This window comes from Aureobasidium subglaciale (genome assembly GCF_000721755.1).
Source record: "Aureobasidium subglaciale EXF-2481 unplaced genomic scaffold scaffold_17, whole genome shotgun sequence".
NCBI classification, from domain to species: Eukaryota; Fungi; Ascomycota; class Dothideomycetes; order Dothideales; family Saccotheciaceae; genus Aureobasidium; species Aureobasidium subglaciale.
Genome location: NW_013566978.1, coordinates 266,427 through 293,754, shown reverse-complemented (window position 1 = coordinate 293,754; position 27,328 = coordinate 266,427). Strand labels below are relative to the sequence as shown.

The 27,328-nt window shown below is 50.2% G+C and overlaps 10 protein-coding genes across 10 annotated transcripts; 6 read left to right on the top strand and 4 right to left on the bottom strand.

The window, feature by feature from the left end:
* Window positions 1–982: 982 nt before the first annotated feature.
* AUEXF2481DRAFT_47623 (uncharacterized protein) lies at window positions 983–2,761 on the top strand (the record flags this gene model as incomplete). The annotated part of the gene is made up of 2 exons (XM_013486386.1): window positions 983–1,164; window positions 1,219–2,761. The coding sequence occupies 2 exons, from the start codon at window positions 983–985 to the stop codon at window positions 2,759–2,761; spliced, it is 1,725 nt and encodes a 574-aa protein (XP_013341840.1).
* An 870-nt stretch (window positions 2,762–3,631) lies between these two features.
* AUEXF2481DRAFT_31357 (uncharacterized protein) lies at window positions 3,632–4,757 on the top strand (the record flags this gene model as incomplete). The annotated part of the gene is made up of 2 exons (XM_013486311.1): window positions 3,632–3,694; window positions 3,750–4,757. The coding sequence occupies 2 exons, from the start codon at window positions 3,632–3,634 to the stop codon at window positions 4,755–4,757; spliced, it is 1,071 nt and encodes a 356-aa protein (XP_013341765.1).
* Window positions 4,758–5,914: 1,157 nt separating this feature from the next.
* AUEXF2481DRAFT_31356 (uncharacterized protein) lies at window positions 5,915–7,344 on the top strand (the record flags this gene model as incomplete). Its single annotated transcript, XM_013486310.1, has 2 exons — window positions 5,915–6,687; window positions 6,744–7,344. 2 exons carry the CDS (start codon window positions 5,915–5,917, stop codon window positions 7,342–7,344), a joined length of 1,374 nt encoding a protein of 457 aa, XP_013341764.1.
* A 625-nt stretch (window positions 7,345–7,969) lies between these two features.
* Window positions 7,970–9,751, bottom strand: AUEXF2481DRAFT_47622 (uncharacterized protein; the record flags this gene model as incomplete). Its single annotated transcript, XM_013486385.1, has 2 exons — window positions 7,970–9,312; window positions 9,364–9,751. 2 exons carry the CDS (start codon window positions 9,749–9,751, stop codon window positions 7,970–7,972), a joined length of 1,731 nt encoding a protein of 576 aa, XP_013341839.1.
* Window positions 9,752–10,600: 849 nt separating this feature from the next.
* On the top strand, window positions 10,601–11,298 carry AUEXF2481DRAFT_337569 (uncharacterized protein). Its single transcript, XM_013486452.1, has one exon. It carries the CDS (start codon window positions 10,705–10,707, stop codon window positions 11,179–11,181), a length of 477 nt encoding a protein of 158 aa, XP_013341906.1. The 5' UTR covers window positions 10,601–10,704; the 3' UTR covers window positions 11,182–11,298.
* Window positions 11,165–12,882, top strand: AUEXF2481DRAFT_337550 (uncharacterized protein). Its single transcript, XM_013486451.1, has one exon. It carries the CDS (start codon window positions 11,218–11,220, stop codon window positions 12,835–12,837), a length of 1,620 nt encoding a protein of 539 aa, XP_013341905.1. The 5' UTR covers window positions 11,165–11,217; the 3' UTR covers window positions 12,838–12,882.
* Window positions 12,883–12,927: 45 nt separating this feature from the next.
* On the bottom strand, window positions 12,928–14,265 carry AUEXF2481DRAFT_67560 (uncharacterized protein; the record flags this gene model as incomplete). The annotated part of the gene is made up of 1 exon (XM_013486400.1): window positions 12,928–14,265. One exon carries the CDS (start codon window positions 14,263–14,265, stop codon window positions 12,928–12,930), a length of 1,338 nt encoding a protein of 445 aa, XP_013341854.1.
* Window positions 14,266–15,367: 1,102 nt separating this feature from the next.
* On the top strand, window positions 15,368–21,554 carry AUEXF2481DRAFT_67634 (uncharacterized protein; the record flags this gene model as incomplete). Its single annotated transcript, XM_013486409.1, has 2 exons — window positions 15,368–15,712; window positions 15,762–21,554. 2 exons carry the CDS (start codon window positions 15,368–15,370, stop codon window positions 21,552–21,554), a joined length of 6,138 nt encoding a protein of 2,045 aa, XP_013341863.1.
* A 98-nt stretch (window positions 21,555–21,652) lies between these two features.
* On the bottom strand, window positions 21,653–23,629 carry AUEXF2481DRAFT_337473 (uncharacterized protein). Its single transcript, XM_013486450.1, has one exon. The coding sequence runs from the start codon at window positions 23,321–23,323 to the stop codon at window positions 22,097–22,099; it is 1,227 nt and encodes a 408-aa protein (XP_013341904.1). The 5' UTR covers window positions 23,324–23,629; the 3' UTR covers window positions 21,653–22,096.
* Window positions 23,619–26,338, bottom strand: AUEXF2481DRAFT_99608 (glycosyltransferase family 1 protein; the record flags this gene model as incomplete). Its single annotated transcript, XM_013486449.1, has 5 exons — window positions 23,619–24,317; window positions 24,372–24,401; window positions 24,462–25,107; window positions 25,163–25,344; window positions 25,396–26,338. 5 exons carry the CDS (start codon window positions 26,336–26,338, stop codon window positions 23,737–23,739), a joined length of 2,382 nt encoding a protein of 793 aa, XP_013341903.1. The 3' UTR covers window positions 23,619–23,736.
* Window positions 26,339–27,328: the final 990 nt, after the last annotated feature.

Below are 27,328 nucleotides of genomic sequence, written 5' to 3'. Positions count from 1 at the left end.
CTACAAAGAAACGGAATGATGCAGAGTACCAAAAGAGTGAGTGGCCACCATCAAAAGTCGGTGGGTCTACCTACATTTTGCACGACACGCCCTGTGCAAGCAGAGTCATAAAGTCATACGAGTTAGCCGACGCGTGCTGGGCAACAAAGAAGCTATTACGAAAGCTTGCACTGTCAATCGTTGTCGACAAGTTCGACCGGCAGGCTAAGGCGACGTCGTTTGCGCATTGCCGCCGCGCTAGATAAGATAATCTGATGATCTTGATGAACTCATTGATGGTACAGGGCCGTTGGGCGCTTGTGTGGAGGCACTGCGTGGGTCCCGACGCCGGAGCCCTCCAAAAATCGCAGCACAACGCCCGAGAAAAAGCCTCGTCTCTCTCCGCCCAATATTCCAGAGGCGCCGAAATTACGTTGGTGCCAGCACTTGCAGCCACCACCAGCGGGTACGACTTCGTCCCACTGATCCTTGGTCGAATCTTATCTGATCGAAATTGTGCCGGCGGTTCCTCGTAGCGGACCGGATGTATCCTGCAAGGCGCGACGGTGGATGAAGCCTAGTAGGGCTCTGAATCAGCTTTGCGTGAGCGCGCACAAAATTACCGAAATCGCCTGACTTGTTTCCGGTGCTGAACACGTTTCGGGGCCCCAGCAAAATCGATCAATTGCAATCTGATCCGCCCTGATCCTTGGCCTTTCACGCTAGGGAGTTCCAGTACCGTTAAACCCAACAGGACCCCGACCGTGAGGCATGGCTCCATTTTTCCCTCTCAGCTGGAATCCTTTCAGAGAAAAAGATTAAAGTACTCTATTTCTCCACAAGGAGACTTCTAATCTGAAGTATCATTCCTATCATCCTTACTTTCTCTATTTTCTAGAGGACTACAGCCAGAATGCCTTCAGCATTGAGGAGAAAGTTCTTCTCATCATCTGATCCGCAAGAGGGCAGCTCTAGTTCAGTTTCGGAGTCCGGAACTACAGAGATGCATCTCCAGGATCCAGAGAGATATGGTCCCCACGGAGACTCCAAGCACCCACAGGACGAGGTGACGGCGGACCAGGCCAGTGATGAGGTTCCCAATGAGGATGCTCAAGCTGGTGTCACACAGGCTGAAGCCATCACGTTGTCATGGACTAAGTCTTCTATGATCGCAACTTACGCCCTGTAAGTATTGGCTGGCTTTGGAACAGCATTGGAAACCAATTAACATTGCAATAGGATGTGGTGTATCTACTGCGTAAACGCTTTCCAGTCCAACATCACCGGCAATCTGTCCGCCTACATTACGTCTGGTTTCGAATCGCACTCCCTGCTCCCCGTCATTTCCATTATCTCGTCTATCATGGGAGCTGCAACCTACATGCCTTTGGCCAAGGTGCTTAACCTGTGGGACCGTACCGTTGGTCTCCTGATCATGCTTGTATTCTTCCTCTTGGGCTTGATCTTGTCGGCAACCTGCAACGATATTGGAACCTACTGTGCAGCCCAGGTCTTTTACGCCATTGGTTCTGCCGGTATCATCTTCTGTGTTGATGTCGTTACCATCGATACCTCAACTCTCCGCAGCAGAGGTCTGGCTTATGCTTTGACTTCTTCTCCATACATCATCACCGCATACGCTGGTCCTGCTTCCGCTGAGCAATTTTACGCAACCAACTGGCGCTGGGGATACGGAACTTTCTGTATCGTTCTGCCTGCTGTAGTCCTTCCTTTCTTCGGTCTGCTGCGCTACTTCCGTTCCAAGGCTAAGAAGAACGGACTTCTCAAGGACAAGCCCAAGAGCGGTAGAACCTTCAAGCAAAGTGTCTGGTACTATGTTATCGAGTTCGATGTCCTAGGTGTCTTCCTCTTGACTGCTGGTCTCGCTCTTTTCTTGCTTCCTTTCACCATTGCTGGATCTGCTGAAGACGACTGGAAGTCACCTCACATCATTGTCATGCTTGTCATTGGTTTCTGCTGCCTGATAGGTTTCGCTGTTGCCGAACGCTTCCTCGCTCCTGTGCCTTTCCTGCCCTGGGAGCTCCTCGCTAATAGAACGGTCATTGGTGCTTGTCTGATCGATGCCACCTACCAGATTTCATACTACTGTTGGTATGATTACTTCACCTCTTACCTTCAGGTCGTCTTCGGTACCAGTCTTGCTACTGCCGGTTACATTGCCAGCATTTTCGATGTCGTCTCTGGTGTGTGGCTCTTCTGTGTCGGATTCGCCATCAAGGGTACTCGTCGCTTCCGCTGGTTGCTTTGGATCGCCGTTCCTCTCTACATCCTCGGTATTGGTCTGATGATCTACTTCCGTAGACCTGGATTCTCTGTCGGCTACACTATCATGTGCCAGATCTTCATCGCTTTTGCCGGCGGAACTATGATTATCTCTCAGCAGGTTGCTGTCCTGTCTGCCTCTGACCACAACAACGCCGCTGCTGCTCTCGCCTTCCTCAACGTCTTTGGTAACATTGGCGGTGGTATTGGTGGCAGTATCTCTGGTGCCGTCTGGACTCACACCATGCCCAACGCACTGCAGAAGTATCTTCCCGCCGAGGCGCTCGCCGACTGGGAGACCATCTACGAAGACCTTGCTACTCAACTCAGCTATCCTATGGGCGACCCCGTCCGTGATGCTATCATTCAGGCTTACTCCATGGCTCAGAGCAGAATGTTGATCGCTGGTACTTGCATCATGGCTACTTCGCTTGTATGGATGTTCATCATTAAGGATGTCAAGCTTAACAAGACCCAGACCAAGGGTGTCTTGTTCTAGATGCCTCGATCACTTCAGATCAACCATGTACAGCTTTTTCCATAAGATCACGAAGTGGACGAACGATCTTGTACGAATCATATCTTGTTTTAATCCATCATGCAAAAGTTATTCAGCGTTCTCACAGCATTTCAATCTATATTCCGTCATTTTTATGCGTAATCTTATGTACACCTCAGCTTCCACTATTCTCGATACCCCTCACCGCGACTTGCTTGCTTCTTGAGACACGATTATAGACTTTGACACGGATCAGATAATCGGCATGCAGTAGAGTGGACATGACCGTCACCGATCTGCGGCGAAATGAAGCGGACACCATCGGCTAGACAGACCTCGCGTGAACTTGCAGGGGTCGGGTGGTCGAAATTGGCTTTGCTTCTTGGTGTCCAAACAAGATTTATCAGATCCGAGGCTTAGCGAAAGCTGGAGGGAAGCTTTGATCTTCTTGCTTGGCTAAGGAGCTATCTGATCCGGATCTTTCTTTGCCAAGTCGTACAGAGCAGCCCTGATCGGTTTTATCAGATTTTTTTCGTTGGGCGTTTAGCGTTCAGGGTTATCAGACCCGCGGTGGGTCCTCCTTCTCGTTTGTTTCTATGACAGCTTTCTGCCGCACTCATGGGAAGGACTTCAGAGCTCGAGCGCACGCCCGATGCCGCCGATTGTTTCGGAGGTCTCGGAGAAAACAATGTGTGAAGCGTATTATCACCGTGAGTCGAGTCTGACATACGAGGAGGGGTCGTGCTTGCGTCGTGTCTTGTTCTCCGTTCTGGATTGACATCGGTCGAGCACTTGTGTGTATACCGTTGACATCAACATCTTGCTTTTGTGAAACTTCAATTCCCTTCATTGTGACCCACACGACACACTATGATGAGCAAATACTCGCAATTCTGGCCTAAGGGTGGTATGCAGGGTGTTCTGCACCACTTCGTACGTAACTTGCAGACTTGGACTTCATTGTCAGCTACTGATATACCAGCGATAGACCGAGACGTTGACCACATTCGAATACACCGCCAGCGCCGCTCGCAAACCGCATAGCATCCTCTTCGTCGGAGGTCTCGGAGACGGTCTGGGAACGACATCCTATACAGCCGACTTGGTGCACGCACTATCACAAACAGAGTGGTCTCTCTTCTCGCTCACCCTCACATCTTCATACCAGTCATGGGGACTTGGCCACCTCGACAGAGACACAGACGAGCTCGCTCAAGCAATAAGATATATCAAGGACTACAAGACGTCAAAATTTGGTGACGATGGCAAGATTGTATTGATGGGTCACTCTACGGGCAGTCAGATGGTCTTGCACTATCTGTCGCAATCAAACCCACACACTACCAACCCTTCGTTTGACTCAGAACACAAGCATATCAAGAGATTGGCACTTGACGGAGCCATCATGCAAGCTCCCATCAGTGACAGAGAATGCATCAAGTTGGTCTGTCAACATGGCTTCCGCGGCAATACCCCCGAGCAATGCCAGGCATACTACGAGCAGCTGGAGAAGATGGCAAAGGATTTTGCCAGCAAGGATGACCAGACTTTCGATGCGCTACTGCCCATTCACCTGACATACCAAATCGGCTACCCTGCCAATACACCACTATCAGCACGTCGCTTCCTCAGCCTTGTCAGCCCCGAAAGCCCTCACAACCCCTCAGAAGATGATGTCTTCAGTTCAGATCTAAGCGACGAGCAATTGGCCAAGTCGTTCGGTATGATTCAAAAGCAAGGATTGTTGAAGAACAAGATGGCCGCCTTCTACTCGGGTGCAGACCAAGCAGTACCTGAATGGGTCGACAAAGCTGGTCTGATGAAGAGATGGGGCAAAGCAGCTAATGCTGGCGGAGACAAGGAGATCTGGGATGACGAGCACACTGCTGTCGTACCCAACGCTTCTCATGCTCTGAGTAACGATGATCAAGGTCCAGCAAGAAAGTTTTTGTGCGAGAAGATCTTGGGTTACCTGAGCAAGTCCACAGGCGCATAGTCATAGTAGTCGCTAAAAGCATAACGATGAATGTACATACAATTTCACTTCTTTTCTGCTTCTGCTTTGTCCAGTCCTCATGTCAGTGTTTCTAAGACATTCTATGCTACTACACCAATTCACAGGCTCATCTTTGTTCGAGGTATCTTTGCAGCTGATCTGAGATTCGAATATCTAATCAATCACCACCATCTCCTTAGCCAACCTTAGACGCCGTGTTCATCACCACTACTGCCCCCAGATCGATCACCATGACTCGGAAACCAACAAGCACCTCGGATCGGTCACCACACGAACTTGCTCCAATCTGTTAGAGGTCCGAACGGCCAAATACACGTGTCCGTCAGTATCCATGCACGCCATAGATTCACAGTTCTACCCTCGTTGTTCACTGACACATGGTCCGCCAAGGTCAATCTAATCAGATCAAACTTTTCATCTTCGGACACATTCGGGATCACCATTCCTGCAACATGTTACCTAAACGATTCGCATACATGGTACATAGAAACGTCTCGTAAGTGGGAGTCACACGACCTCGGCTGGTAAATCTAATCAGATGGCACGATAATCAGTGGGATCTCCGTCGCGTTCGTAAAACTCTAAGCTTTGACCCCCGTCCACCCTTCCGTTTCACCGCTCGCCCAACCACCTTCCAGATCTCGTTCTGCTTCACTTCGCTTGCACGCCTTTTTTTTTGTTCCAAGAAAAGTGGCTTGACTCGAGAGCTGTCTAAACTCTGGGCGTCATCAAACGGGTTCCGCACGCTCGTGCTCGAGATGAACCCTGCATGGCACTGTTTTGTGTGGGTCTGACCTTGGTGGAAAGGCTAAAGTCAAACAGATGCAACGTGATGGAGCTTCTGCACGAGCACCTGCTCAACATCGGAAGTGTTACTGCATGTTCATCATGCGATGTGTTTGCGGCCGATGAACGGAGGCAAGGAATTTGTGCGTGAGGGCAAAGCAGTACGATGTTTTGCCATTGCCGGGAAGTTAGTTTTGGTGATGGCTGCTTGCGTGGTGGCAGGGGAGAGGACCATTTTTCTGATCTTTTGATCTTGCCTTGAACATTTCCTTGTACTCCTTTATCTTATCAATCTTGTTTTTTGGTCTTGTTACTGCTTTGTTGCTTCTATACCACAAGTTCAGATCATTATGTCTTTCCAAGTTCAGGAAACCACACACCAGGCTGCTCCTGCCAATGCATCATCCTCGAATCAGTCCTACGACCTTGTCGTCGTAGGCTTCGGTAGCACAGCACTTTCCCTCGCAACTGCTCTTGCAGACTCGGAATCAGATCTCAAAGTCCTTTTTCTGGAATCAAAGCCCAACTTTGATTGGGCACCTGCTTCGGTCTTGCCTGAGAATGCTACGCGCACTTCCTTTTTGCGTGACTTGATCACTACACGTAATCCTCGCAGCGAGTTCACATTCGTCAACTATCTGTTCGAGAGCAATCAATTGGTCCAATTTGTCAACTCCTCACACATGACTCCCACACGATTGGTTATGGGCAACTATCTTTCTTGGGTTGCATCCAAGATGGCAGAGAATGACTGGGTACGCTATTCAAGCACTGCTACCAAAGTTACTCCTGTCAAGAACAACTCATCTCAAGTCAACAACTGGAAGATCAATATCCGCGATGCTCAGGGCAAAAACAGCACGATCGCTTCCAAGAGAGTTGTTGTGGCTACTGGTTCGAAGGCTAGAATCCCCAGTGCATTGAAGAGTGCAAAGACACTGCATACTTCGGAAGTTGCACCCCTGCTTCACAACCTCAGAACCCAGGACATCGCCATTGTTGGAGCAGATCAAGAGGCTGCCGAGATCTTCGAACACTTGCAGAGTGCCGGTGCTTTGCATCGTGTGCGAGCAACAATGTTCATTTCAGACTCCGCTCTCCGACCCGAGGACAACACTTCCTTGTAAGTCACTCCACCATCTCTCTTCTCCCGCATATGACAGTGCTAATTATCCTCAGCACCCAAGATATCATCGACGACTGCCTTCCTGGCGCGACCACAAGCTCCTACCCACCAGAACTCCGCCCTCGCCTTCTGACCACCACTTCCACACCCCCAGGCCCAAAGATCTCCCTTTCAACTATTGAAGCCCTATACGAGAACCTCTACGCACAACGCATCACCTCTCCTAACCCCTCGACCTGGCGCTTCAATATTTCTCCTCTCTCCCAAGTAACTTCTCTCACTCCCTCTGGCTCAAAGGTCCGCCTCAATATCAAGAACCCGAGGACACAAGAGACCAAGACAAGCGAAGGAGCTTTCGACGTCGTCATTGCTGCAGGAGGATACACACATTCCACCTCTTTGCTTCAAGATATCGAGACTGCGGGCCTTTTGCAAGACAAGAAGTTTACGGTTGATGCAGAGTATAAGCTTTCTTTCCGTAAAAATGTTGTTGCCAAGGATACTGGTGTCTGGGTTTTAGGCTCTCTGGAGCAGGGAGAGTTGAGAGATGAGGATATGGGCTTTGCTGTCGAGAGGGGAAGTAGACTTTTGAACTCTTTGTTGGAGAGTTTGCAAGGTGGCGAAGAGAGCAGAAGTGAGGTTGCTATGTTGTAGACGTTCTCTTCTTTGGTTTCAGTGTTGAGATGATGGGAGGTCTGGGAAAAGTTGTAATTTCATAGTTCTATTTTGCGTATGAGCGATTAAATTTATCTGTCATCTTAACTATCGCCCTTGGTATGAATCACTGTCAGTGCTTGTTGTTCCTTCCGCAGAATGGTGTTGTATGGGCTTCCACGTGGTGAACCAGAGCACCGGTATGATGATCACGCTCTGGTACGCTACTTCCTCTTGACAGCCAGCCTTCCTGAAGTCGCGGGTCAGAGATAAGAAGTAAGATAGGGCTACATCAGACGTGCAAGATCTGACATTCTACCTCAACGGCATTCTGAGAGATGGTGGAGACGGATCAGATAAGAGAGGGATCTGATATGTATCGTAAAGACGAGTGAGATACCGTGGCCGCGGAGGCAGATCAGATGATCGATTCAGGTCTTGCAGCATCAGCAACCGGACATGAGGCCACTCGACCACGCTTTTTCAGAATCAGAGTAAGACGCATGAACAAACACTGCTTTTTTTCGCTTGATAACAAAGTACGAAATCGCTATCTGAACACACACACACACACACACACACAAAACTCCAGTCATAAGAGAAAACACAACAATCCTCTTCTCGCTCAAAGCTTGGCCTTGGGCATAGAAGCCAACAGATCCTGCCCAATCTTTCTCATCTCAAACTTCTTGATCTTGCCACTACCGGTGATGGGAATCTGATCAGTGACGCCATTCTCACCAAGCCAGAAGACATGAGCCGGTGCTTTATGTCTGCCCAATGTCTGTCTGGTCCAGTCGCGGATATCCTCATCATTAGGCTTCTGAGCACCAGAATTGCGTTGCAAGAATGCAGCGACTACTTCTCCATACTTGGTATGAGGCAGACCGACAACGATGGCACGTTCAACGGAGTCATGCTTTATGAGGCGTTCTTCAATCTCGAGAGGATAGATGTTTTCGCCGCCGCGAATGATGATATCCTTGAAGCGGCCCGTAATGGAGCAGTAGCCATGACGGTCAAAGACTGCTTCATCACCGGTATGCAGCCAAAGCACACCATCTGCATCGCGCTCCATGGCTTCTGCTGTCTTTTCTGGGTTGCGGAAGTAGCCCTGTTGGAGTTGGTAGCCTGCGATACAAAGTTCACCGCGAGTGCCGACAGGTACAACGCGATTGTTCTTGTCAACAATCTTGGCGTGAGCATGAGGCATCAATGTGCCGACGGTGGTGAGACGGCGATCGATTGAATCGTCGACAAAGGCGTTGAAGCAAGTGGGAGAAGCTTCGGTGAGACCGTAGCTGCTCGTGAACTCTGTCATGCCGAATTCGTTGACAAGCAGTTCCATCAGGTGGCGTGGAACGGGAGCCCCTGCAATGATGCCTGTTCGTAGTCTATCGCAGTTGAATCCTGCCGGACGTGGCAGGCTGAACAAGGTATCGAACATGGCTGGTACCCCGTGGATGGCAGTACATCTTTCATCGGTGATGGCCTGCAGCACTGATGCACCATCGAAGATCTCTGAGGGGTATACAATCTTTGCGCCGTGTGTCAGGCAAGCCAGCATGCCCAGTACAAGACCAAAGCAGTGAAACATAGGTGGTGGGCAGCAAAGCACATCTTCCGCTGTCAAACTCATACGGTCGCCAATAAAGCGAGAGTTGTTCAGCAGGCCGTGATGTGTGAGCATAGCCGCCTTGGGATGACCAGTTGAGCCGCTTGTGAATTGTAGATTGCATGTCTCATAAGGTGAGAGGCTGTCTTGTACTTGTTTGACGGGTTCGTTGGGCAGTCGTGATCCGATCTTGACGGCATCTTGATAATGTAGGAGGTTGTCGAGGTCGTCTGCGAGAATGATGATTTCTTGCAATGCTGGGAGCTTTTCCGCGCTATCTGAGAACTGCCTGAGCATGGCCGAGTTGTCGATGTGCTTGCCAATTGTCGGTGTCGCGAATAGGACCTTACAATCTATGACTTGTCAAAAGTTTGATCGGTGGTGCAATGATCGAAATGACTAACCTGTGTATCTGAGAGCATACTCTGCCTCGGGAATAGTGTAGGTATTGTTCAGGATGACCAGCACCGCGCCAATACGCATACACGCAAAGAAGACGGAAGCATACTCGACTCTGTTTCCAGCAAGGATGGCGATTCTGTCTCCAGGACGGATGCCCCTTGAGTAGAGATATCTTGCGAGCTTTGAACTCTCCTCTTTCAAGTCATTGTATGTCCATCGTGTATCAGTCCATGGGAACACAAGTGCTTCACGCTCTCCATATCGTTCGCATTGGATATCGAGAAACTCTCCCAATGCCACTGTGACCAATGGAGGGTCTGCAGGTCCATGAAATAGAGACAGTTGAGTCTTTGGTGTGTTCACCTCGTAGATGGAGTTGATTGTCTGCATTGTCACTGATTTCTTACATCAATGTTTTCATCATCCAGCGCGGATCTGATAAAAAACGTACCAATGCATGCCCCGCCATGTCTTCAACCATTGCTCCGTCACCGACACCGGCTGAACGGTCCTGACAAGGAGAGAAAAAAAGGCTACAGCCCAACGTCATTTCCAAATAGATGATGTGGAAGCCGAAGCAACGGCGGCTCCTGACATGCGCAAGTGCTCGCTCGCTCTCAATACGAATGGACCGTGCTGTTGCACCTCGGCAGGCATCTTCGGAAATGGGTCGTGATTCACATGGAGCGAGAAATCATCGCATCCTTCGTGCAGCAGAATCGACCAACGGCATCACGACGGACTTTTGATGCAACCCTAGGAGCGAGGGACACGAAGAATGAAAAACCAAGGCTGTATGACAAGCCATGGAAAGCTTGTCGATGGCGAGACAAGTCCCTGACACGAGTGTGTGATGGGACAGGGAGGAAGAGCGGAAGCTCGGGAAAATCAGCCAAACTATGCGGCATCCCATTCTCGCCAAGGCGCCCCGAGCTCCTCTGCTTCTCTAGCTCTTTAGCACGGCGGGTCGATTATCAGATTGATAACCTTGTTCCCACCGTCCATGCGCCATGCACCTCATTCAACTGTGTCAGAGCTTTGTCCGTCCGTCTCGACGATCACCTCTCGCGGAATGAGCTCGGATTTGGCATCTTCCTGCGAGACTTTCTGCCCTAACAGTCGCAGATCATGCTGAGTACCATGCGCCTTACATCGCGGCTACCTGACAGTGTCGCGGCCGAGGCATTCGGCAATGCTCTCTCCGGCTTGTATAGTGACGAGTGTTGGGAGGACAGGGTCGGTAGTAGATGAGTGGGTGTAGATGCAGGATCGCTTGAGAACAGGACGAATACAGAGTCCGTTCTTGTCTCGTCCATCACATAACCATTATTTTATACACAGCTATGGCGGAGTCGTTGATCGTCCAACCCACTAGGTTCCCAAGACTGGACACCTTTGCTGCATCCCGAGAAGGACAAAACGAACGGAGCGAGCATCGCACGCGAGACTTCAGCTTTGCGACAAATGGTGTTCCTCGCCCTAGCAGCAAAGACGCCCTTATACAGAGCTACTCTGAGTTCCTTGCGTCGTATACGGGACAACATGCAGTTGCATATCAGTACACTCTTCGGACAAATCTAGACAAGCCTTCGGAAGTGCAAATCATACAGGCCAAGACAGTTGAGGAGAGCACCGTGCCAGTGATTGAGAAAATATGCAGGCATGCTTTCATCACAACGGATTACACGAATGCAGGTGACGAGATCTTTGACTTTGGACTGGAACTCCTTGCCGACGTTGACCAGTTTGAGTCAATCAAGTCATCATCGTTCCTTGACTGTGTCAGTACTATCCACAATCAATCAAGATATGATGTCTGACACGACACGCAGCCTTTTCTGGTTCAATACCATGCTATGGAGATGAGTTTATCTATGGAATACGATGCATTCTTGATGGATGAAGAGTACGCAGACGCTGCGTTCAAGTTGCTCGTAAACCACATCTCGAGAACTGAAGTGTTTGACAAGCAGGAAACACGACTATCACTACTTAATTATCCGCCATCGCAGCAACCTTTGCCGCTCTCTCACTTACACGGCGACGAAACTTTGGCGTCTTTACTGCACTCGGGGTTTCTGAGGACTTCAGAGCGCCATCCTGGTCGTCATGCCCTGGACTATCGCTCGGAGACTGCACAATTCACACTGACGTACCGTCAGTTGGACGATATCACGACATCTTTAGCTCACAAGCTTCGCAGCAGTATACCCCGGCCATCTCATCCAGCTCAGACTATCGTGCCAGCATACATGGAAGCTTCAGCTGCGTTCTACATCTCGTGGCTGGCGGTCCTTAAAGCAGGCTTCGCATTCTGTCCTTTACCTGTCAGTGCAACAGCTCTTGAGCTTCAACACATTATTGAGGACGCATGTGCTGTAGTTGTTCTGACAGATGGTCCTATGCTCTCTGGACGGCCCTGGGATGCCTGGTATTGTGATGATGACGAGCTGTCTGCATGTTTTGATATCAACGAATTCATAACCAACTGGATGCAAATCTCGCCAATACCTGAGCGTCGACCGCTTCCTAGCATCGCAGAGACAGATCTCGCATACGTCATGTATAGCAGCAGCTCGACGGGTGTGCCTATAGGCGTCAAGATGTCTCATCTAGCTGCTTCATGCGCGATAGCATCACACTGCAAGCATATTCCTTCACATATGTGTAACCGCGGCTTCCGATGGCTACAGTCTGCTCCTCTGACTTCCGATGTCTCAACACTAGAGATCTCCACTACATGGTGGACAGGAGGAACTCTTTGCAGTGTTTCCAAGGGTCTGTTGTTTTCTGACATGACGACTGCGATCAACAGAGTCTCTGCCACAATCACGACAGTGACGGCTAATGTGGCATCAACGATCGATTCTGCAAACACACCTTCATTGAGACAGTTGTGGTGTACAGGGAAGCCATTCTCGTCATCTCTTCTTGAACGCTTGGCTATAAAATCACACACACCATACAGATCTCTCGCTCTTCTCCACCTTTATACCCCCCTCGGTTGCTCGATGTCTACTGCCGTTCTCTCTGTGGATCCCGCTGTCAGAAGCACCATCATCGGCTCTCCACACCCAACAACAAGTCTCCTCCTCATAGATCCTCTCACAAAATCTCCAGTCCCGATAGGTGCAGTTGGTGACCTCTACATCAGCGGCCCTCAACTGTCCTCTGGCTTCCTAAACCGCCCGGATCTAGATGCTACACATTTCTGTACCAGCAGTACTTACGGCCGGTTATACAAGACTTATGAGCGAGGAAGACTGGTGAAGGATCAGAATGGAGAGTTTGTGGTTGAGGTGTTGCGAGGAGAGCAAGGTATAGAGGGAGAGGTAAAAGAAGAGGAGAGTGCGGATGAGGGTAGTGTGACTAGTATGGTTGATTCATTCACTGAAGCTGGTGTGGTTGCAGAGGACAAAGAGATGGATGTCACAGAAGCCAACGTGTTGAGCTTGATAGGTAGATTACAGACTTGAGGATATCTCTATAGCCAAAGAGAAATGGATATAGAGAGAATCGTCCAATGCATTCATACACAACTTTTATCGGCACTGGTACAGAAAAATCTACAGCTTAGCAGCCCAAGCAGCACGATCAGCACTCTCCAAAGGTCTCTCCCTCCCATCCCAAAACACCGGGCACAGCTGGAACCACTTCTCCCTACTTGCAACACTGTGCACACTTCTCTTATGACCCAAGTCCACAAATTTGCCAATCGCCAACCCCTGACTCTGTTCATAAGAAAGGATGATCGCACCAGAAGCTTTGGGCTCGCCAACAACATTTGCAGTACGAGGGTCGTCCAGGAAGCAGTAATGTATGCAACTGCTATACCATGCGTTCACACGCTTGGCGCCACGGAAGGAAGAATCGCCGACGAGACTGTGACGGCCGCGGTCGTAGTTTCCAGCGTCAAAGTGGGCGCCGTAGTGATCTTCTTTGGCCCAGTAGAGTTCGTAGTAGCTAAATCTTGTGTCGTCGAAGCGGCCAAACAAGCACAAGACATGAGGATCATAGTGCAAGTTTCTGAGGTAGTTGCGATGATGTTCAAGATCTCCCGTCTCATTCCATCCTTTTGCGACACGAGGATCATTTTGCCATGTGTGGAAGAGATTGAGGTGTTCGGCATTTGTCCAATCCACGACTTCGAGGGAGAAGTGCTGGTTGACTTCGGGTATGTAGCGTGAGTAGCAGATGCTTTGGGGAGCAGGCTTGGGGCGGCGGATGGGGTGACGGGCGTAGATGCGTTCGTTGGGGAACTTCATGGTGAAGTGGTGGTTTTCGGGCATCAGGGGGTAGCTGGAGAGAGTGGTTCGGAGGTTCTTGTCGATGCCGTCGCCGAGGACCCAGATGGGACGGGGGCCGGTTGGTGATGCTGCACCTTGCCAGAAGGCACTGCGGAGAATGAGGAGCTCATTGGTGCGAGGGATCGAGTCGTTAGGTAGATGCCATGGCTTGGGATATTCGATAGCGAGACCGGTGGCCAGCAGTTCGTCGTGTAGGGTCTGCTTCTCTGCGCCTTGCAGTGTCAAGCGGAAGTGCTCGGTGTTGGGGTAGGCGAGGTAGATGGCGTGAACAACATTCCATACTTGAGCGAGTGTTGGTGCGGTGCTCTCAGGCCATTTGAACGTCGTCTGCGGTCCGCGAACGGCGCGAGCCCAATCGCTGTTATCATTGAGTGGAGGATGCGACTCCTTGGGAGTTGTGTGTAGGTCAAGCCATGTGAGCGAATCAGAGTGCAATGCCTCAGCTGGTGCTTTTCCGTTGGATGGCTGCTCTTCTAGATGCAACACTCGCCTGGCCGGTGCGTTGGAAGAGACTACGTTGACTCGATATGATGTCAAGAAAGGATGGGGCAGCTTGACCAGAGGATACTGGTGTGGTGAAGCTGATGTGGAAGCCATGTTGATGGTAATTGGTGATTGTCTTACAGCAGTGCTGATCTGTCAATAGCAGCAAGACAAGAACCTACAACGAGCAACAAGTATATTTTGGACACCCTGATGGACTTCCTCGGCACATGAGTCCTCACTCGACACATGGTCGCCGATCCCGAGGGAGAGCATCATTTAGCCATGGCGTAGTCTGTCTGGCATCATGCCATGTAATGGTAGCGCCGCCCGGTGCCGCATAGCGTTGCAACATGAACCACGTACGAAGCGATGGTGCGTTGGCGGCCTCGATGAAGCGAAAAATTTACCCTGCAAGCTAAGCCGCTAAGCTCGCGCCTTGCAGACGTGCGTCAGACAGCTCTGTAGATCGACTCCAACCACCGAACCTATGCACCATCATCGATACAGGAGTGTGCTTGTGGCGTGCTGTCACCAAGCCTACATGTCGGCTTGACACACAGAATCTAATCAGATCCGAAGAACCTCGTGTTTGCAAGGTTCAGAGACAGAAGCTGAAGATTATCTTGCCGGCGTGTCTGAGCTTTGATGCACGTTCGTCCAAAATCTAATCAGATGGCAGGCTCGTCTGTGCGTTTGACCCCACCCTCTCACCCGCCAAGCTCGCAACGTCAAGGTTCCCACAAACCAAGTGGGCACCAACGACGTCGGTGAGCGAGAACCATCTAATCAGATGCACACACCTCCTGTAGCGTGTCGTGTAGCTCCCGACTCATGTTCGTGTTGAGCTCGCGAACGTGCGCCATGAAAACTCTTCATCTTATCAGATGTTGCGCTATTGTAGCGGATCTGCCATGGCCGAGCATCATGACCCGATGTCGGTTGGGACGGTCATTGCATGTTGGTCTTGCTCGGTAACTTCCACCATGCTTGCTCGGGCCAAGTACGACTGGTGTAGAGACATCAAGGTACATTGATCTGTTGCTGAAGCTGGAAGCCGAAGTCAATAGCAATATCATCACCATCATCATCATTTTCGATATCTCCTTGAACCCAGGAATTCGCAAATATGGGTCTCAGAATCTCTGACCATATGCAGTATCGAAAGAACCAAGAAGGTGGCCTTGTCAATGGATTCTGTGCAGACTCTGGTGTCATGCGTGAGATTCGATGCCTACATGCCGATCAGTACAGGACGAGGACAGGCATGAGAGAGGACATTATACGGTTGGCATGGTTGATTGTACTCATGCGCACTCGAGAGGGGAGCCAAGTCTCGTACGAATGGAATTATCGTCAGCCTTCAAGCTCAGATTTTCCGGAACATGAGGTCGATGGTGCTCAGCTTATCAAGGGGCTCGATGAAAGCGTCGAAACTGTTTCGAAGAGAATATGGCAGACTTCTGCGCCAACGATGTCGAGCGACCTAGACGTCCTGACTGAGCCAGATTCAATGATTCTGAGCACTAGCGTATTGTTCAAACAAGCTGATGAGCCAGAGGTGTGTTCTATATCAGTCGCTCCTCGGATATCACTGACAACTGTCGAAGGGCGTACTCCAGGTGGAAGTGTCGTACAATCAAGATTCCCCAGAGAGAGGTCGCATCATGGTCAAACCTGTATTGCGGAGCCGGGATATGCTAGACAACGAAGTATCACGATACATAAGGTCTCTCGTGGACACTGTGGAGATCTGTCTTACGAATGACCAGGCCACCATCCAAGAATGTCTAGCACTAACACCAAGTGATTTCGAGGAAATATGGGGATACAACCACGTACTGCCTCCCACCTACGACTTTTGCATGCAAGACATGGTTTCTGAGCGCGCCCAGCAATTCCCAGATAAGGTAGCCGTCGACTCCTGGGACGGTACCTTGACCTTTGGAGAAATCGAACAACATTCGACTTCAATGGCTCAGACTCTGGTCTTAGAGGGTGTGCGACCGTATGATATCGTTCCATTGTGTTTCGAGAAGTCGCGATGGGCGATTGTTGCGGTGTTAGCAACCATGAAGGCAGGAGCAACCTTTGCAATGATGGATCCGTCACTCCCGCTTGCCCGACTGCAAAACATGGCTGTTCAGATTGGCGCCAAAGTCATTGTTTCTTCCCGCATTCAGCATGACTTTGCAAAAACAATTTTGCCAGAAGGAAAACACTTCGTTGTCGAAGATGTTGCTTTCAAAAACACGACTTCTGGAAAGTCGGTCAAACTCCCATCTGTCGACCCCGACACCCTAATGTATATTATTTTCACATCAGGAAGTACCGGTACGCCGAAAGGTGTTACGATCTCTCACAAGACATACACCAGCAGTGCTATCCCTCGAGCGAAGGCAGTGGGCTACACTGAGAAGTCAAGAGTCCTCGACTTCGCATCTTATGCTTTCGATGTCAGCATTGACAGCATGTTCTTGACTGTGGGCAACGGCGGTTGTCTCTGCATTCCCTCTGATGAAGACCGTCTGAACGACATTAACGGTGTGATCAGAGATATGAAGATCAACTACGCGGGCATCACACCTTCTATGGCTCGAATTCTGGATTCGGATGTCATAAAATCGCTTGATGTTCTAGGCCTTGGTGGAGAAGCAGCATCTGCCAGAGATGTCAATTTCTGGGGACAAGACACTAGGATCGTTATTGGATATGGTCCATGCGAGTGTACGATCGGATGCACAATCAACAGCGACACTGCCACAGGTAGAGACTATATATCGATTGGCACTGGAAATGGAGCTTGTATGTGGATCGTCAATCCCGACGATCATGAGCAGTTGATGCCAGCTGGAGCTGTTGGCGAGCTGCTTGTCGAAGGGCCAATCGTCGGACAGGGCTATCTCAATGATCCTGAGAAGACAGCAAGTGTCTTCATCAATGATCCCGGTTGGCTCGTCAAAGGTCATAAGAGTTACGCCGGGCGTGGCGGTCGACTCTATAAGACTGGAGATCTGGGAAAATACGACCCTGATGGCTCCGGTGGTATCATCTTCGCTGGTCGAAAGGATACCCAAGTCAAGCTTCGCGGTCAACGTGTCGAATTGGGCGAGATTGAGAGTCAACTTGGGGCCAGGCTACCCTCTGGCACTACGGTGATCGCCGAAGTCGTTGTACCTCAGGGATCAGGAGGTCAAGCCACCTTGGTAGCCTTTGTCGCCCCTGTCGCCTCGAAAGGACATGGACAGACTGATATCAGCTCGATTCAACTCCCAGACGAGTTTCGTGATGCACTTTCTAAGGCCGATGCAGAGGTTAAGAAGGTGCTTCCTCGTTACATGGTGCCCACATCATATATCCCAGTCAACCATATCCCAGTATTGATCTCTGGTAAGACCGACCGCAAGCAATTAAAGGCTTTCGGCGCCACTGTAGATCTGAGAGACCTGGATCAAGGCTCTGCTGATGCAGGTCGCGAGCTCAGCGACTTGGAAAGACGTCTTCAACAGGCATGGGGTCAGGTGTTGAACCTGGATGCTTCAGGCATTCGTCTCGAGGATAATTTCTTTGCTCTCGGTGGCGACTCGCTGGCTGCGATGAGGCTGGTGTCAAGTTGTAGAGCACAAGGGCTTATTCTGTCCGTCATCGACACTTTTGGTAATCCCAACCTCTCCGCCATGGCTAGCGTTGTCAGAACCGGCGACGCTGAAGTGAAGAAGGAAATTTTGCCATTTTCTACTATCACGCGTTCTGTCGAGGAAGCCCGTCTCGAAGCATCACAAGTCTGCAGGACTGGTGTTAAGAGTGTCGAGGATATCTATCCCTGCACTCCTACACAAGAGTCTCTTTTCACTTTCTCCCTCAAGTCCGTTGAGCTATATCTCGCACAAAGAGTTGCTGTCATACCTCAAGGCATGGATGTCAACGCATTAAAACAGGCTTGGGAGAAGGTTGTGACTGCGAATCCTATTCTACGCACTCGTGCTGCACAGTTACAGGAACCTGGGCTACAGCAAGTAGTGCTCAAAGAAGGTATTTCGTGGAGACACGCAACTAATCTCACTCAATACCTCGAGAGCGACAAAAACGAGAGAATGGATCTTGGTGAAAACCTTGCTCGCTACGCAATCATCGAATCAGCTGGCGATGACAAGCGATACATGGTCTGGAGTGTTCACCACTTGCTTTATGATGGTTGGTCAGAGCCTCTAATCCTCAAGCAAGTCAGTGATGCTTTGCAAGATCAAGCCACTGAGATTCCAGCACGTATGAGAGACTTTGTCGAATATGTTCGCGAGACTGACGGAATTGCTATGGAAGACTTCTGGCGACAAGAGCTGAAGGGTGCTTTTGGACCTCAATTTCCTCGTATGCCATCGAGAGATTTTGTACCAACCCCCGATGCTATGGTCGAGCGAATCATTCCTCTCGAGACTGGTGCTGGATCGCCATTTACACTGGCAACTTTGATCCGTGGTGCATGGGCGCTCGTAGCCTCACAATACTCTGGAAGTGATGATGTCTTGTTTGGCGAGACGCTGACAGGTCGTGACATCGCACTTGCCGGAGTCGAAAGTATTGTTGGTCCTTTAATTGCTACAGTACCCATTCGCGTCCGTGTCAACAGGGCTAGCACTCTTGAATCTTTCCTGCAGTCTGTTCAGCAAAGCATTCTTGCACGTACACCTTATCAGCACATGGGATGGCAGAACATAAGGAAGGTCAGCCAAGATGCACAACATGCTTCAGAGGCACCGACTGGTCTAGTTATTCAGCCCGAGCCAGAGTACGTTGGCAACGATCTTGGCTTTCAGCTCGGAGATGTGGTTCGTGAAGCACTGCATTTTAATCCTTACCCTCTGATGGTTGGTTGTGGCATCCGGAAAGACGGCTTCAGGGTCTGCGCCAATTTCGACAGTAGTCTGATTGAAGTGCCACAGATGGAGCGTATTCTCGCACAGCTTGAGGTCGCTTGTTCGCAACTGACAAAAGATCTTACGAGACTTGTCGGCGATGTCAGCTGTCTTCCAAAAACAGAGTTGGATCAGATCTGGCAGTGGAACCGAACTCCTCCCTTGGCTTACGACGAGTCTTCTGGGCGCTTTGGTACAGATGCCGGCGCAAAACAAGGCTCCATCTACCCTCTTGCCATGGTGGCGTGGGTATGCGACTCTCGCAATCCTGCCTTCCTGACGCCCGTCGGCTCTGTTGGTGAGCTTTGGCTCGAAGGGAACTGCCTCTTAGGTGACGTTATTGAATCGCCAGCTTGGCTGCTTGCTGGAAGCTCCTCTTATCCCGGTCGAACCGGAAAGGTCCAAGCTACGGGTGATCTGGTCGAGTTGCGTGCTGATGGAAGGCTGATGTTCGTTGCGCGCAAGGACAATTTCCTGCCTATTCAGGGCCACGCAGTCGACTTTGCTGACCTCGAAGCACATGTCGCGAGATACCTACCGCCGGCTACCCGCGGCGCTACAGCAGTCAGAGAATCTTCAACAGACGATAACCAGGAGATCGTGGTCTTCATCGACCAACGGCCCTCGCTCGAAGACAGCGTCAACGTTCTGTCCGGAGACCATCAAGTCGAGGGAATGCAGACGGTCATCCGTGCTAGCATTCCAGTTGAGCTTGCTTTCGCACTGAAGAAGCTTGACAAATACATTCACGACTCGTTGCCTTCTTACGTCGCACCATCCGCATACATCGTGGTTGATAACCTGCCTACCAATAAGGCAGGCCAGATTGACCATGATGCGCTCAACAGGCTGGCTTCCAACACCTCCTCAGACATTCTCGCTCAGCTACGTGAAGGGCTTGAGATGGCATGGTCGGCCAGTACAGCTCATACCAAGTTAACAGTACCAGAAACCATCCTTAGAACTGCCTGGGCCAAGATATTGCGTATTGACGCAGAAAAAATTGACGTCGATGACAACTTCTTCCGCCTCGGGGGCGATTCTGTTTTGGCAATGAAGCTAGTTTCTAGCCTCCGCTCTCGAGGACATGCTCTATCGGTAGCTGACATCTTTCGACACATGCGTCTTAGTGACGCAGCCAAGGTGATGAAGCTGGACGCTGTGGAGAAGGCGAAGAAACAGACACAGCTCTACAAACCATTTTCCACACTCGGCATGTCAGATGTTGAGAAATTCTTGTCCGATGCTGTCAAGCCCAAGCTTGCAAACTCGAGCTGGATCGTTCGCGATGTTCTGCCTGTGACCGATACACAGGCACTTGACATCAAGCAGACTATCTCACCTCCACGAACATCGCTTCAATATTCCACCATGATCTTCGATCAGGGTATGAACAGCGAGAAGTTGTTCGATGCCTGTAAGCAGCTTGTTCAGACACAAGAAATTCTGCGCACGGTATTCATTGAGCATGACTCAATCTTCTATCAAGTTGTGCTAGAAGAGTTGGACGAAATAGTTGTCTGTGAGCAAGTTGAAGGAGATGTGAAGCAGCAAATCGAAGCTCTTTGCACTGCAGATATCGAGCAAGACTTCCCACTGGGCAGTAGCTTTGCCAAGATCACACACGTCAGAGCCAATGATGGCAAAGAGGCTTTGGTCTTCCGTCTCTCACATGCACAGTACGATGGCGTGTCACTGCCCACTCTCCTCACAGACCTTGAGACTCTGTACAAGGGTGGCAAGATCGTTTCTGAGCCTTTCGCAAACTACATCTCAGCCACTCTCGAGCCATCTGCACAGAGCAAATCCTTAGACTACTGGAAGAATCTTCTCTCCGGCTCCTCACTGTCATCCTATGGCACCTCTACCCGCGAAAACGAAAAAGGCATATTCAAATCCACAGCCGTGGATATCGCAGACAAGCCCTCAGACGTAACAACAGCGAGTATCCTTACAGCAGCATGGGGAGTAGTCCTCTCTCGCCGCATCCAGACAAACGACATCGTCTTTGGCGCCGTGACCTCTGGCCGCAACATCGCTGTTCCAAACATCGAAGCTGTAATGGGTCCTTGCTATCAATTTGCTCCTGTCCGTATCAACCTCACCACATGTCAAGATACGAGCACGCTTCTCCGCAACATAGCCACTCAACTCGCTGAATCCAGCTCTCACGATTACATTGGCTTCTCAAAGATTGCAGCTGCCGTGGGCTGGGAAGAAGCTACTGGGTTCGGAAGTCTTGTACATCATCAAGATGATGAAGATGACGTCGACACAATGCCTTTTGCAGACGGCGTCTGCAATGTCGATCTGCTGAAGCCACATGGGGATTCTTGTGTTCCCTTCAAAGTTGTTAGTTTTGTCAAGGGTGGGGAGACACATGTTGGTGTTGTTGGAAGCGAGAGTGAAGTGGCACTTGTAGACGATGTGCTTGGGGAGTTGGTGGGAGCTGTTGGGGAGGTTTTGGGTGGTGGGAAGTTGAGTGTTTAGAAAAAGGTAAATGTGGATGTGGAGACTGTATTGGTTAGGGTCAAGAGGAAGTTTGTAGACAGTAAAAAGGTATATGGTTTTTCTTTACGTGTGTAGATGCTAGAATTACGACTGTGTGGTATGAGCATGGTAAATGTGGTATCTGGGTAAACCACAGTGAAGCTGACCTAAGGAGCTACTGCTAGGGCAAGCCGGATCGGCAAGTTTTGTTTTCGCCGAAACTTGTTGTAGGGACAACCCTGCTTGATCACCATCGCGCATATCAAATCTGACTCTTTACCAGCAGCCATACCCCGACTTCTATCGATGTATACTAGTAACCTCTCGGCCGTTTAAAGGGTGTTTGCCAACATTTTGGCCCAGATTGCTGTGACTTGAAATTCTCCTATGAGATTTAGGGAAATCTGCCAGGCATGTTGACTTGGACCATCACTACCCAAACTATGTCCCACGAAGTTTTGGTCAGACAATCAAACATCGTTTGATAGACCATGCATCACACTAAATGACTCATCAGCCAAGCGATATTCCTCTGAAGTAATCTATTCGAAGAAGTGGTCTCTAAATCCATCACTGAGATCTTTCTCGCTGATCTCGTCATCAAGATCGAGCATCCTGTTGAACTCTTCGCTACCTTCGCTTTCGAGTAAGTCTATGAACGCTTCCCGTTCCTCGACTGATTCAGCTTCATCCATTCTGGGCTTGATCCAGTCTCGGAAGAAAGTGTAGAAGTGTTGCAAGACACTTGTCCATAGGTGGTTGCGCTGACGGTCAACGATGAGGAAGCTTCCCTGTTTTCCTCGCCAGTATTTGTCGCATTGACCCCAGGTGGGACTCTCGGGATTCAAATCGGTATACATGGCATCGATGACTGGGTGTCTATTCATCTTGGCGGCTTCGTTCGTTCTTGAAGAAGATTTGTATGGCTCAATGTTGGCCATCAGACAGGGTAGTCCATCAAGTACCTCCCAAAAAGAAGTAGGTGCATCGCCAATCGAATACAGTGGGAAGCGTGCCGGCACACTGACAACCTCGAGGGGTGGTCTTCCAGAATCTACATCAGCTTGACAATTCGCACGTATGCCTCTTAGATTGCGACGAAGCCTGTCAATGACATGTTCTTTTGCAAACTTGGTATTGCTTCCGATACCATCAACAGCTGAGCCGAAGCCTTCTCGCCAGTGTTGGAACCAGTCCACGACATCTCTGAAATCAACCAGATCGATGTCTTGGTAAAATTTGGGGTCAAAGTCCGTACCAGCCATCGTGGTTGCCAGAACTGGGCCAGGGTAGTCGTTCCAAGCTCCACCTCCGATGCCCATGATGGATTGGTTGCATTGATATGCTCGTCCATCAGGCACGAAATCACGAGTGATCAATTGAAGCGAGCGATCCTTGTAGACTCCACCGCGGAGGTTGTTGCCTCGTATGATCTCGACGTGCATGCCTCCACCATAGTCGCCATCGCCAGGTAGCCTCAAGAAAGGTTCGTGATCGGGCATCTCAAAACCATGAGTCATTTCAGTGTCGAGCCAGACGAGAAACGGCTTTGTAGCTCTACTGCCGTCAGGCAGCACACAGGGAAAGAATATCGCGCGTCGGACATTGGGTTGATCGGCTGGTCGTTCGGCGAAGTTGCGAAAGCTGCGACAGAGTATCTTGTGTTGAGGCCAATCTGTGAGCTGACACTCTACAGAGCAGTATGCGGTCGACTTGCAACCTGCACAACTTTTCGCGCCTGGATTATTACAGATTGTACAGGCAGGCATGTCCGCGTTTTCCAGGGAGAGTCAGTCGAGAAAAAAAAAGCAATTCAAGAGACCCATATATCAACCCACAACACGTTGTCCAGGCAGTCGTGACTGAATCTCGCACCGCGTTGTTGCAGATACGTAAATTGCGTCAGATGGCAGCAGAAGTGAACTCAATTTATCGCAGGGTTTATTCGCACCATCGACCCATTGCCAGTCGCGATATTCCCGCGTCTCGAGCATACTGTTATGATCCTTCAACCAGAAAAAAGTGAGTAGCCACCGACGAGACATGGTTGTACGATTGGCAGCGGCCAGAAGTCGTGGTTCTAGGATTATCATGGCAGGAACGTCTGGCGTATGTTGATCATCATGCATTACTATTATTACAAATTATATCCATCACTACTCATACCATAGTCTGTCGTACTTCAATCGTCAACACGAGTGAACTCTTTCGGGACCCTGAGGTGGTCCCAGCCTTGCAACACCTCTTCCTCCTTGACCGAAGCTTTGTCATCATTCTGTCGAAGGTGTTGCAACTCCATGAAACACTGCCAACCCCTTCTGCCTCTGATCTGTTGGTTGATACTGTTGCCCTGCGCATTAGAAACCAGTGCTAACGCTGCGTTTCCTAGTGCTCGGTCTCCTGAACGTTCTCCTTTACCTCGGAGTGCATCCAAGAGAGCTAGACTGTTTTCGTTGGGAGTGTCGCGTGTCTTCCAGCCGTTACGAACGGATCTTTCGAGTCCCTTGAAACCGTAGCCAGGGACACCCAGGGCCGCGGCCGAGCTTTTCGAGACGAACCCGACCAGACCTCTGCCAGTTCCTTTGGTAGCACCCCAAACCCTAGCTCCGACTCCTTCGTCGCTATGTCTCTTGTAGCCCCGGACAGGCTGTGTGACGATACCTGTAAAGGCGTCGTAGAAGCCGAAAACGAGCTCCTGGAAGCCGACTTTCGTTCCCGACATGACTCCGCTGATCTCACCGCGGACTCGAACAGTATCATCATCTGCATCAAAGGTTAGTATACATCGGCACGAGCAAATATGCAAAGTCGACGTACCCATGAAATGATAAGGGAAGTTGTGGAAGCCTGCAATGTCAAAGTCAGCATGTTGCTCATATGTGCTGTGTTTGCATATCCGGGACATACCATTGGCCATATTATACAGGAGGTCCACAGGTAGTCTCAGAGTGTTCATGCCCAAGGAACCACCGAACTTGCCGATAGCTTTTATGGCTCCTGGTACTTCTCCAGCAGCCTCAGCATCGCCAACCATAATGTGGTTCGCTGGCTTATCCGCCTTGTTAGAGTGTAGATCCTTGCCCAAACGACTGAAGCAGTTCTTGTATCCGACTCCTGTCGTCTCGATTGCAGCGAAGATACCAATAACAGGTTCCTGGGCGCCTTTCTCGACATACCAGCGCTTCTTCCGGATCAGCTTGAGATGCTGAGGCTCGAGTTTGCCATGGTCGACCAGGATGCCAGCGGCAAGAGCGCTGAGTCTGACGTTAGTTCTTCTCACGCGGTATACCGCCACTTGATCAGGACACAAGAAACAGCCAATATTTTTCATCTGCTGTGTATCGTGGAACATTTTGGCGGCGGTCTTTGCACCAGTTTCTTCCTTGATCTTGGCGGCAAGTTCTTTTGCGCGCTCTTTTGTCTCGGGCTTCAGAGCTTCTCTAATCTGGTTGGCCAGCTTGTCGGCGTCCAGCTCCTTGTAAGGTATAGGCGACGGTCCGGCGCCGGCTCGGTGGATCATTTCTCCCCACCACGGTTGATCACCAAAGAAAGGCTATGATTGTGTCATGTCAGCAAACTTCACTCAAGGGTATAATGAGGCCACCTACCACAACGACAGTGGGACATCCAAGACTGATACCAATCGCATTGGTTCCAGCACCTCCGTGATGGACTACAGCTGAACAGTGAGGGAAGAGTTGATCGTGTGGGACATTACCAAGCAGGAAAACGTTATCAGGAACGTCTTCACCACCGATGCCACCCCAACCTTTGGATACCAGAGCTCTGACTAAGGATCATTGTCAGTATTGACTCTGCATGGAGGAGATCTCGAACTTACTACCGAGCTGTTTTACAGCATCCAGAATCATATTCGTCATTGCTTCCGGATCGTCAACAACGATCGAGCCAAATCCAATGTAAACTGGAGGATCGCCAGCGTCCAAAAACTTCTTGAGATCGTCATCGAACTTGAAGTCTTTCTTGGGGTCCATGAAGAAGAAGCCACTGATTGTGATATGCGAACCCCAGTCTTCTGGTTTCGGGATGAGTGCGGGTGACCAGCAGTATGTGAATGGCACCTTTAATTGAGGCAGCAACTGATGAGCCCAGGCAGCATGTAGAGGGTCCAATGCTAGCGTATTCTCTCTGAAGTCGTTGATCAAGTCTATCAGACCTTCTGATGTGAGTAGTTCCATGCTGTAGTACGAAAGATAGTTTGCGAGCTTCCTGTCTCCTTTGTCGGTATCCAAGTTAGCCAAAGGATGAGCGAATGCAGTTGTCGGGCTCCAGGGCATGGTGAACATCATGTGCAACGGTACAGCCAATTTCTCAGCGATATGGATGTTGGCATATGCAGGTGGGTTACTGATGATGGCGTCGGCGACGAAAGGATCCGGTAGCTTCATGATAGTCTCCGAGCTGATTTTGTTCGTTGCCGGAAGTTTGATGGGATCCATTCCATTTCCGGCTTGTGTACACGCTCTCCAGCAACCTTCCAACATCTCTGCGATCTCTTCACGACGATCACCAACGTCACCAGCTTTCATAGACTCGAAGCTGGGAATCACACCAGGGTTACGAACCATGTATGACATGAGTTTCTCGGGATCACCGCCAATGGAGTGGAACTCGAGTCCGTTCTCTTCGACAAAGTCCTTGAAGTTAGGATGCGTACAGATCCTCACACGGTGGTTGTACGGCGCTTTCTGCAAGACATTTCCCAGGGCGACAAAAGGTTGAACATCTCCTCTGCTACCAGTAATGAGAATTGCAACATTCATGCGAGGTACACCCTCGAATCCACGGAGATCAGGTTCGAAGTCGTCTTTGCGGGAGCGCCAGTGGAGCGTTGCGCGCTTTGGCTCGCGCATTTCACTTTCGTCGGGATTCTTCTTTGCCTTCTTGTCCTCATGGTGGAATTTTCTCATGAGCTTGGCCTGCAGTTTCTCATCGAACGAGACGTCGGCTCGGCCATCATCCTGAATCTTCGAGTTGTTCCTTTGAAGCTTCTTGTCCGATCCAGAGAAGCAGGAAGACATTGCTGATGCCCTGTTGGAGTGGCCGCGGTTGGTCGCAAATCGATTCGTGTGGTTGTGAGCTGTACAATACGAGGATACACGATGGCTAAGGGTAATGAAGGACTGTGTGATGTCGTCGCGAAAAGCTGACCAGCAGGCACACTATGACATAGTGGATCAAATAAGGCTCCGAACAGGGTTCACCGCGGACAATGATGGCCGGTAGCCTTGTGGTCATCGACAACGGTTCTGACATTTCTGGCTAGTACACACGATCCGACATGAACGCTGCAACGATTTGCGAGCATTGCCGAAATACCCTCCGCTATGTGCGAATTCGTCGAAGACCAGCCTCCAATTCATATGCAGTTGCCAGCTGCAATTCTTTGGAACAGAGATTCCAAGATGCATGATGTCGATTTCGGAAGGCGGCGGCCCTGATGCGCAACGGTCAGGCAAATCTTAAATCTGTGGCATCAATACCCGGCGGCTCTAGAATCATCCCTGGATCTTATATCCGCTGCATTCCGTTACGGAGGCAATGATGATGATGATGCATCCGCAAGCCATTGACTCGTTTGCTAAGTCATCGTATATGCACGAATGATTCGGTCATCGAAAGAGCTGCTACGATACATTTTTCTGTGCTCCAAGCCAAACGTCCGTCAGCTGTTCGATGCAGGAACCTTCTAGATCGGTAGCCAATCGGCCCTCGATAAAGCAGAACTAGGCGCGCATGCGATCTAGCACCGT

Coding starts and splice junctions, on each gene's coding strand:
- AUEXF2481DRAFT_337569 (XM_013486452.1), top strand. CDS start 10,705: ATGGCGGAGTCGTTGATCGTCCAACCCACTAGGTTCCCAAGACTGGAC.
- AUEXF2481DRAFT_337550 (XM_013486451.1), top strand. CDS start 11,218: ATGGAGATGAGTTTATCTATGGAATACGATGCATTCTTGATGGATGAA.
- AUEXF2481DRAFT_337473 (XM_013486450.1), bottom strand. CDS start 23,323: ATGCCTGCCTGTACAATCTGTAATAATCCAGGCGCGAAAAGTTGTGCA.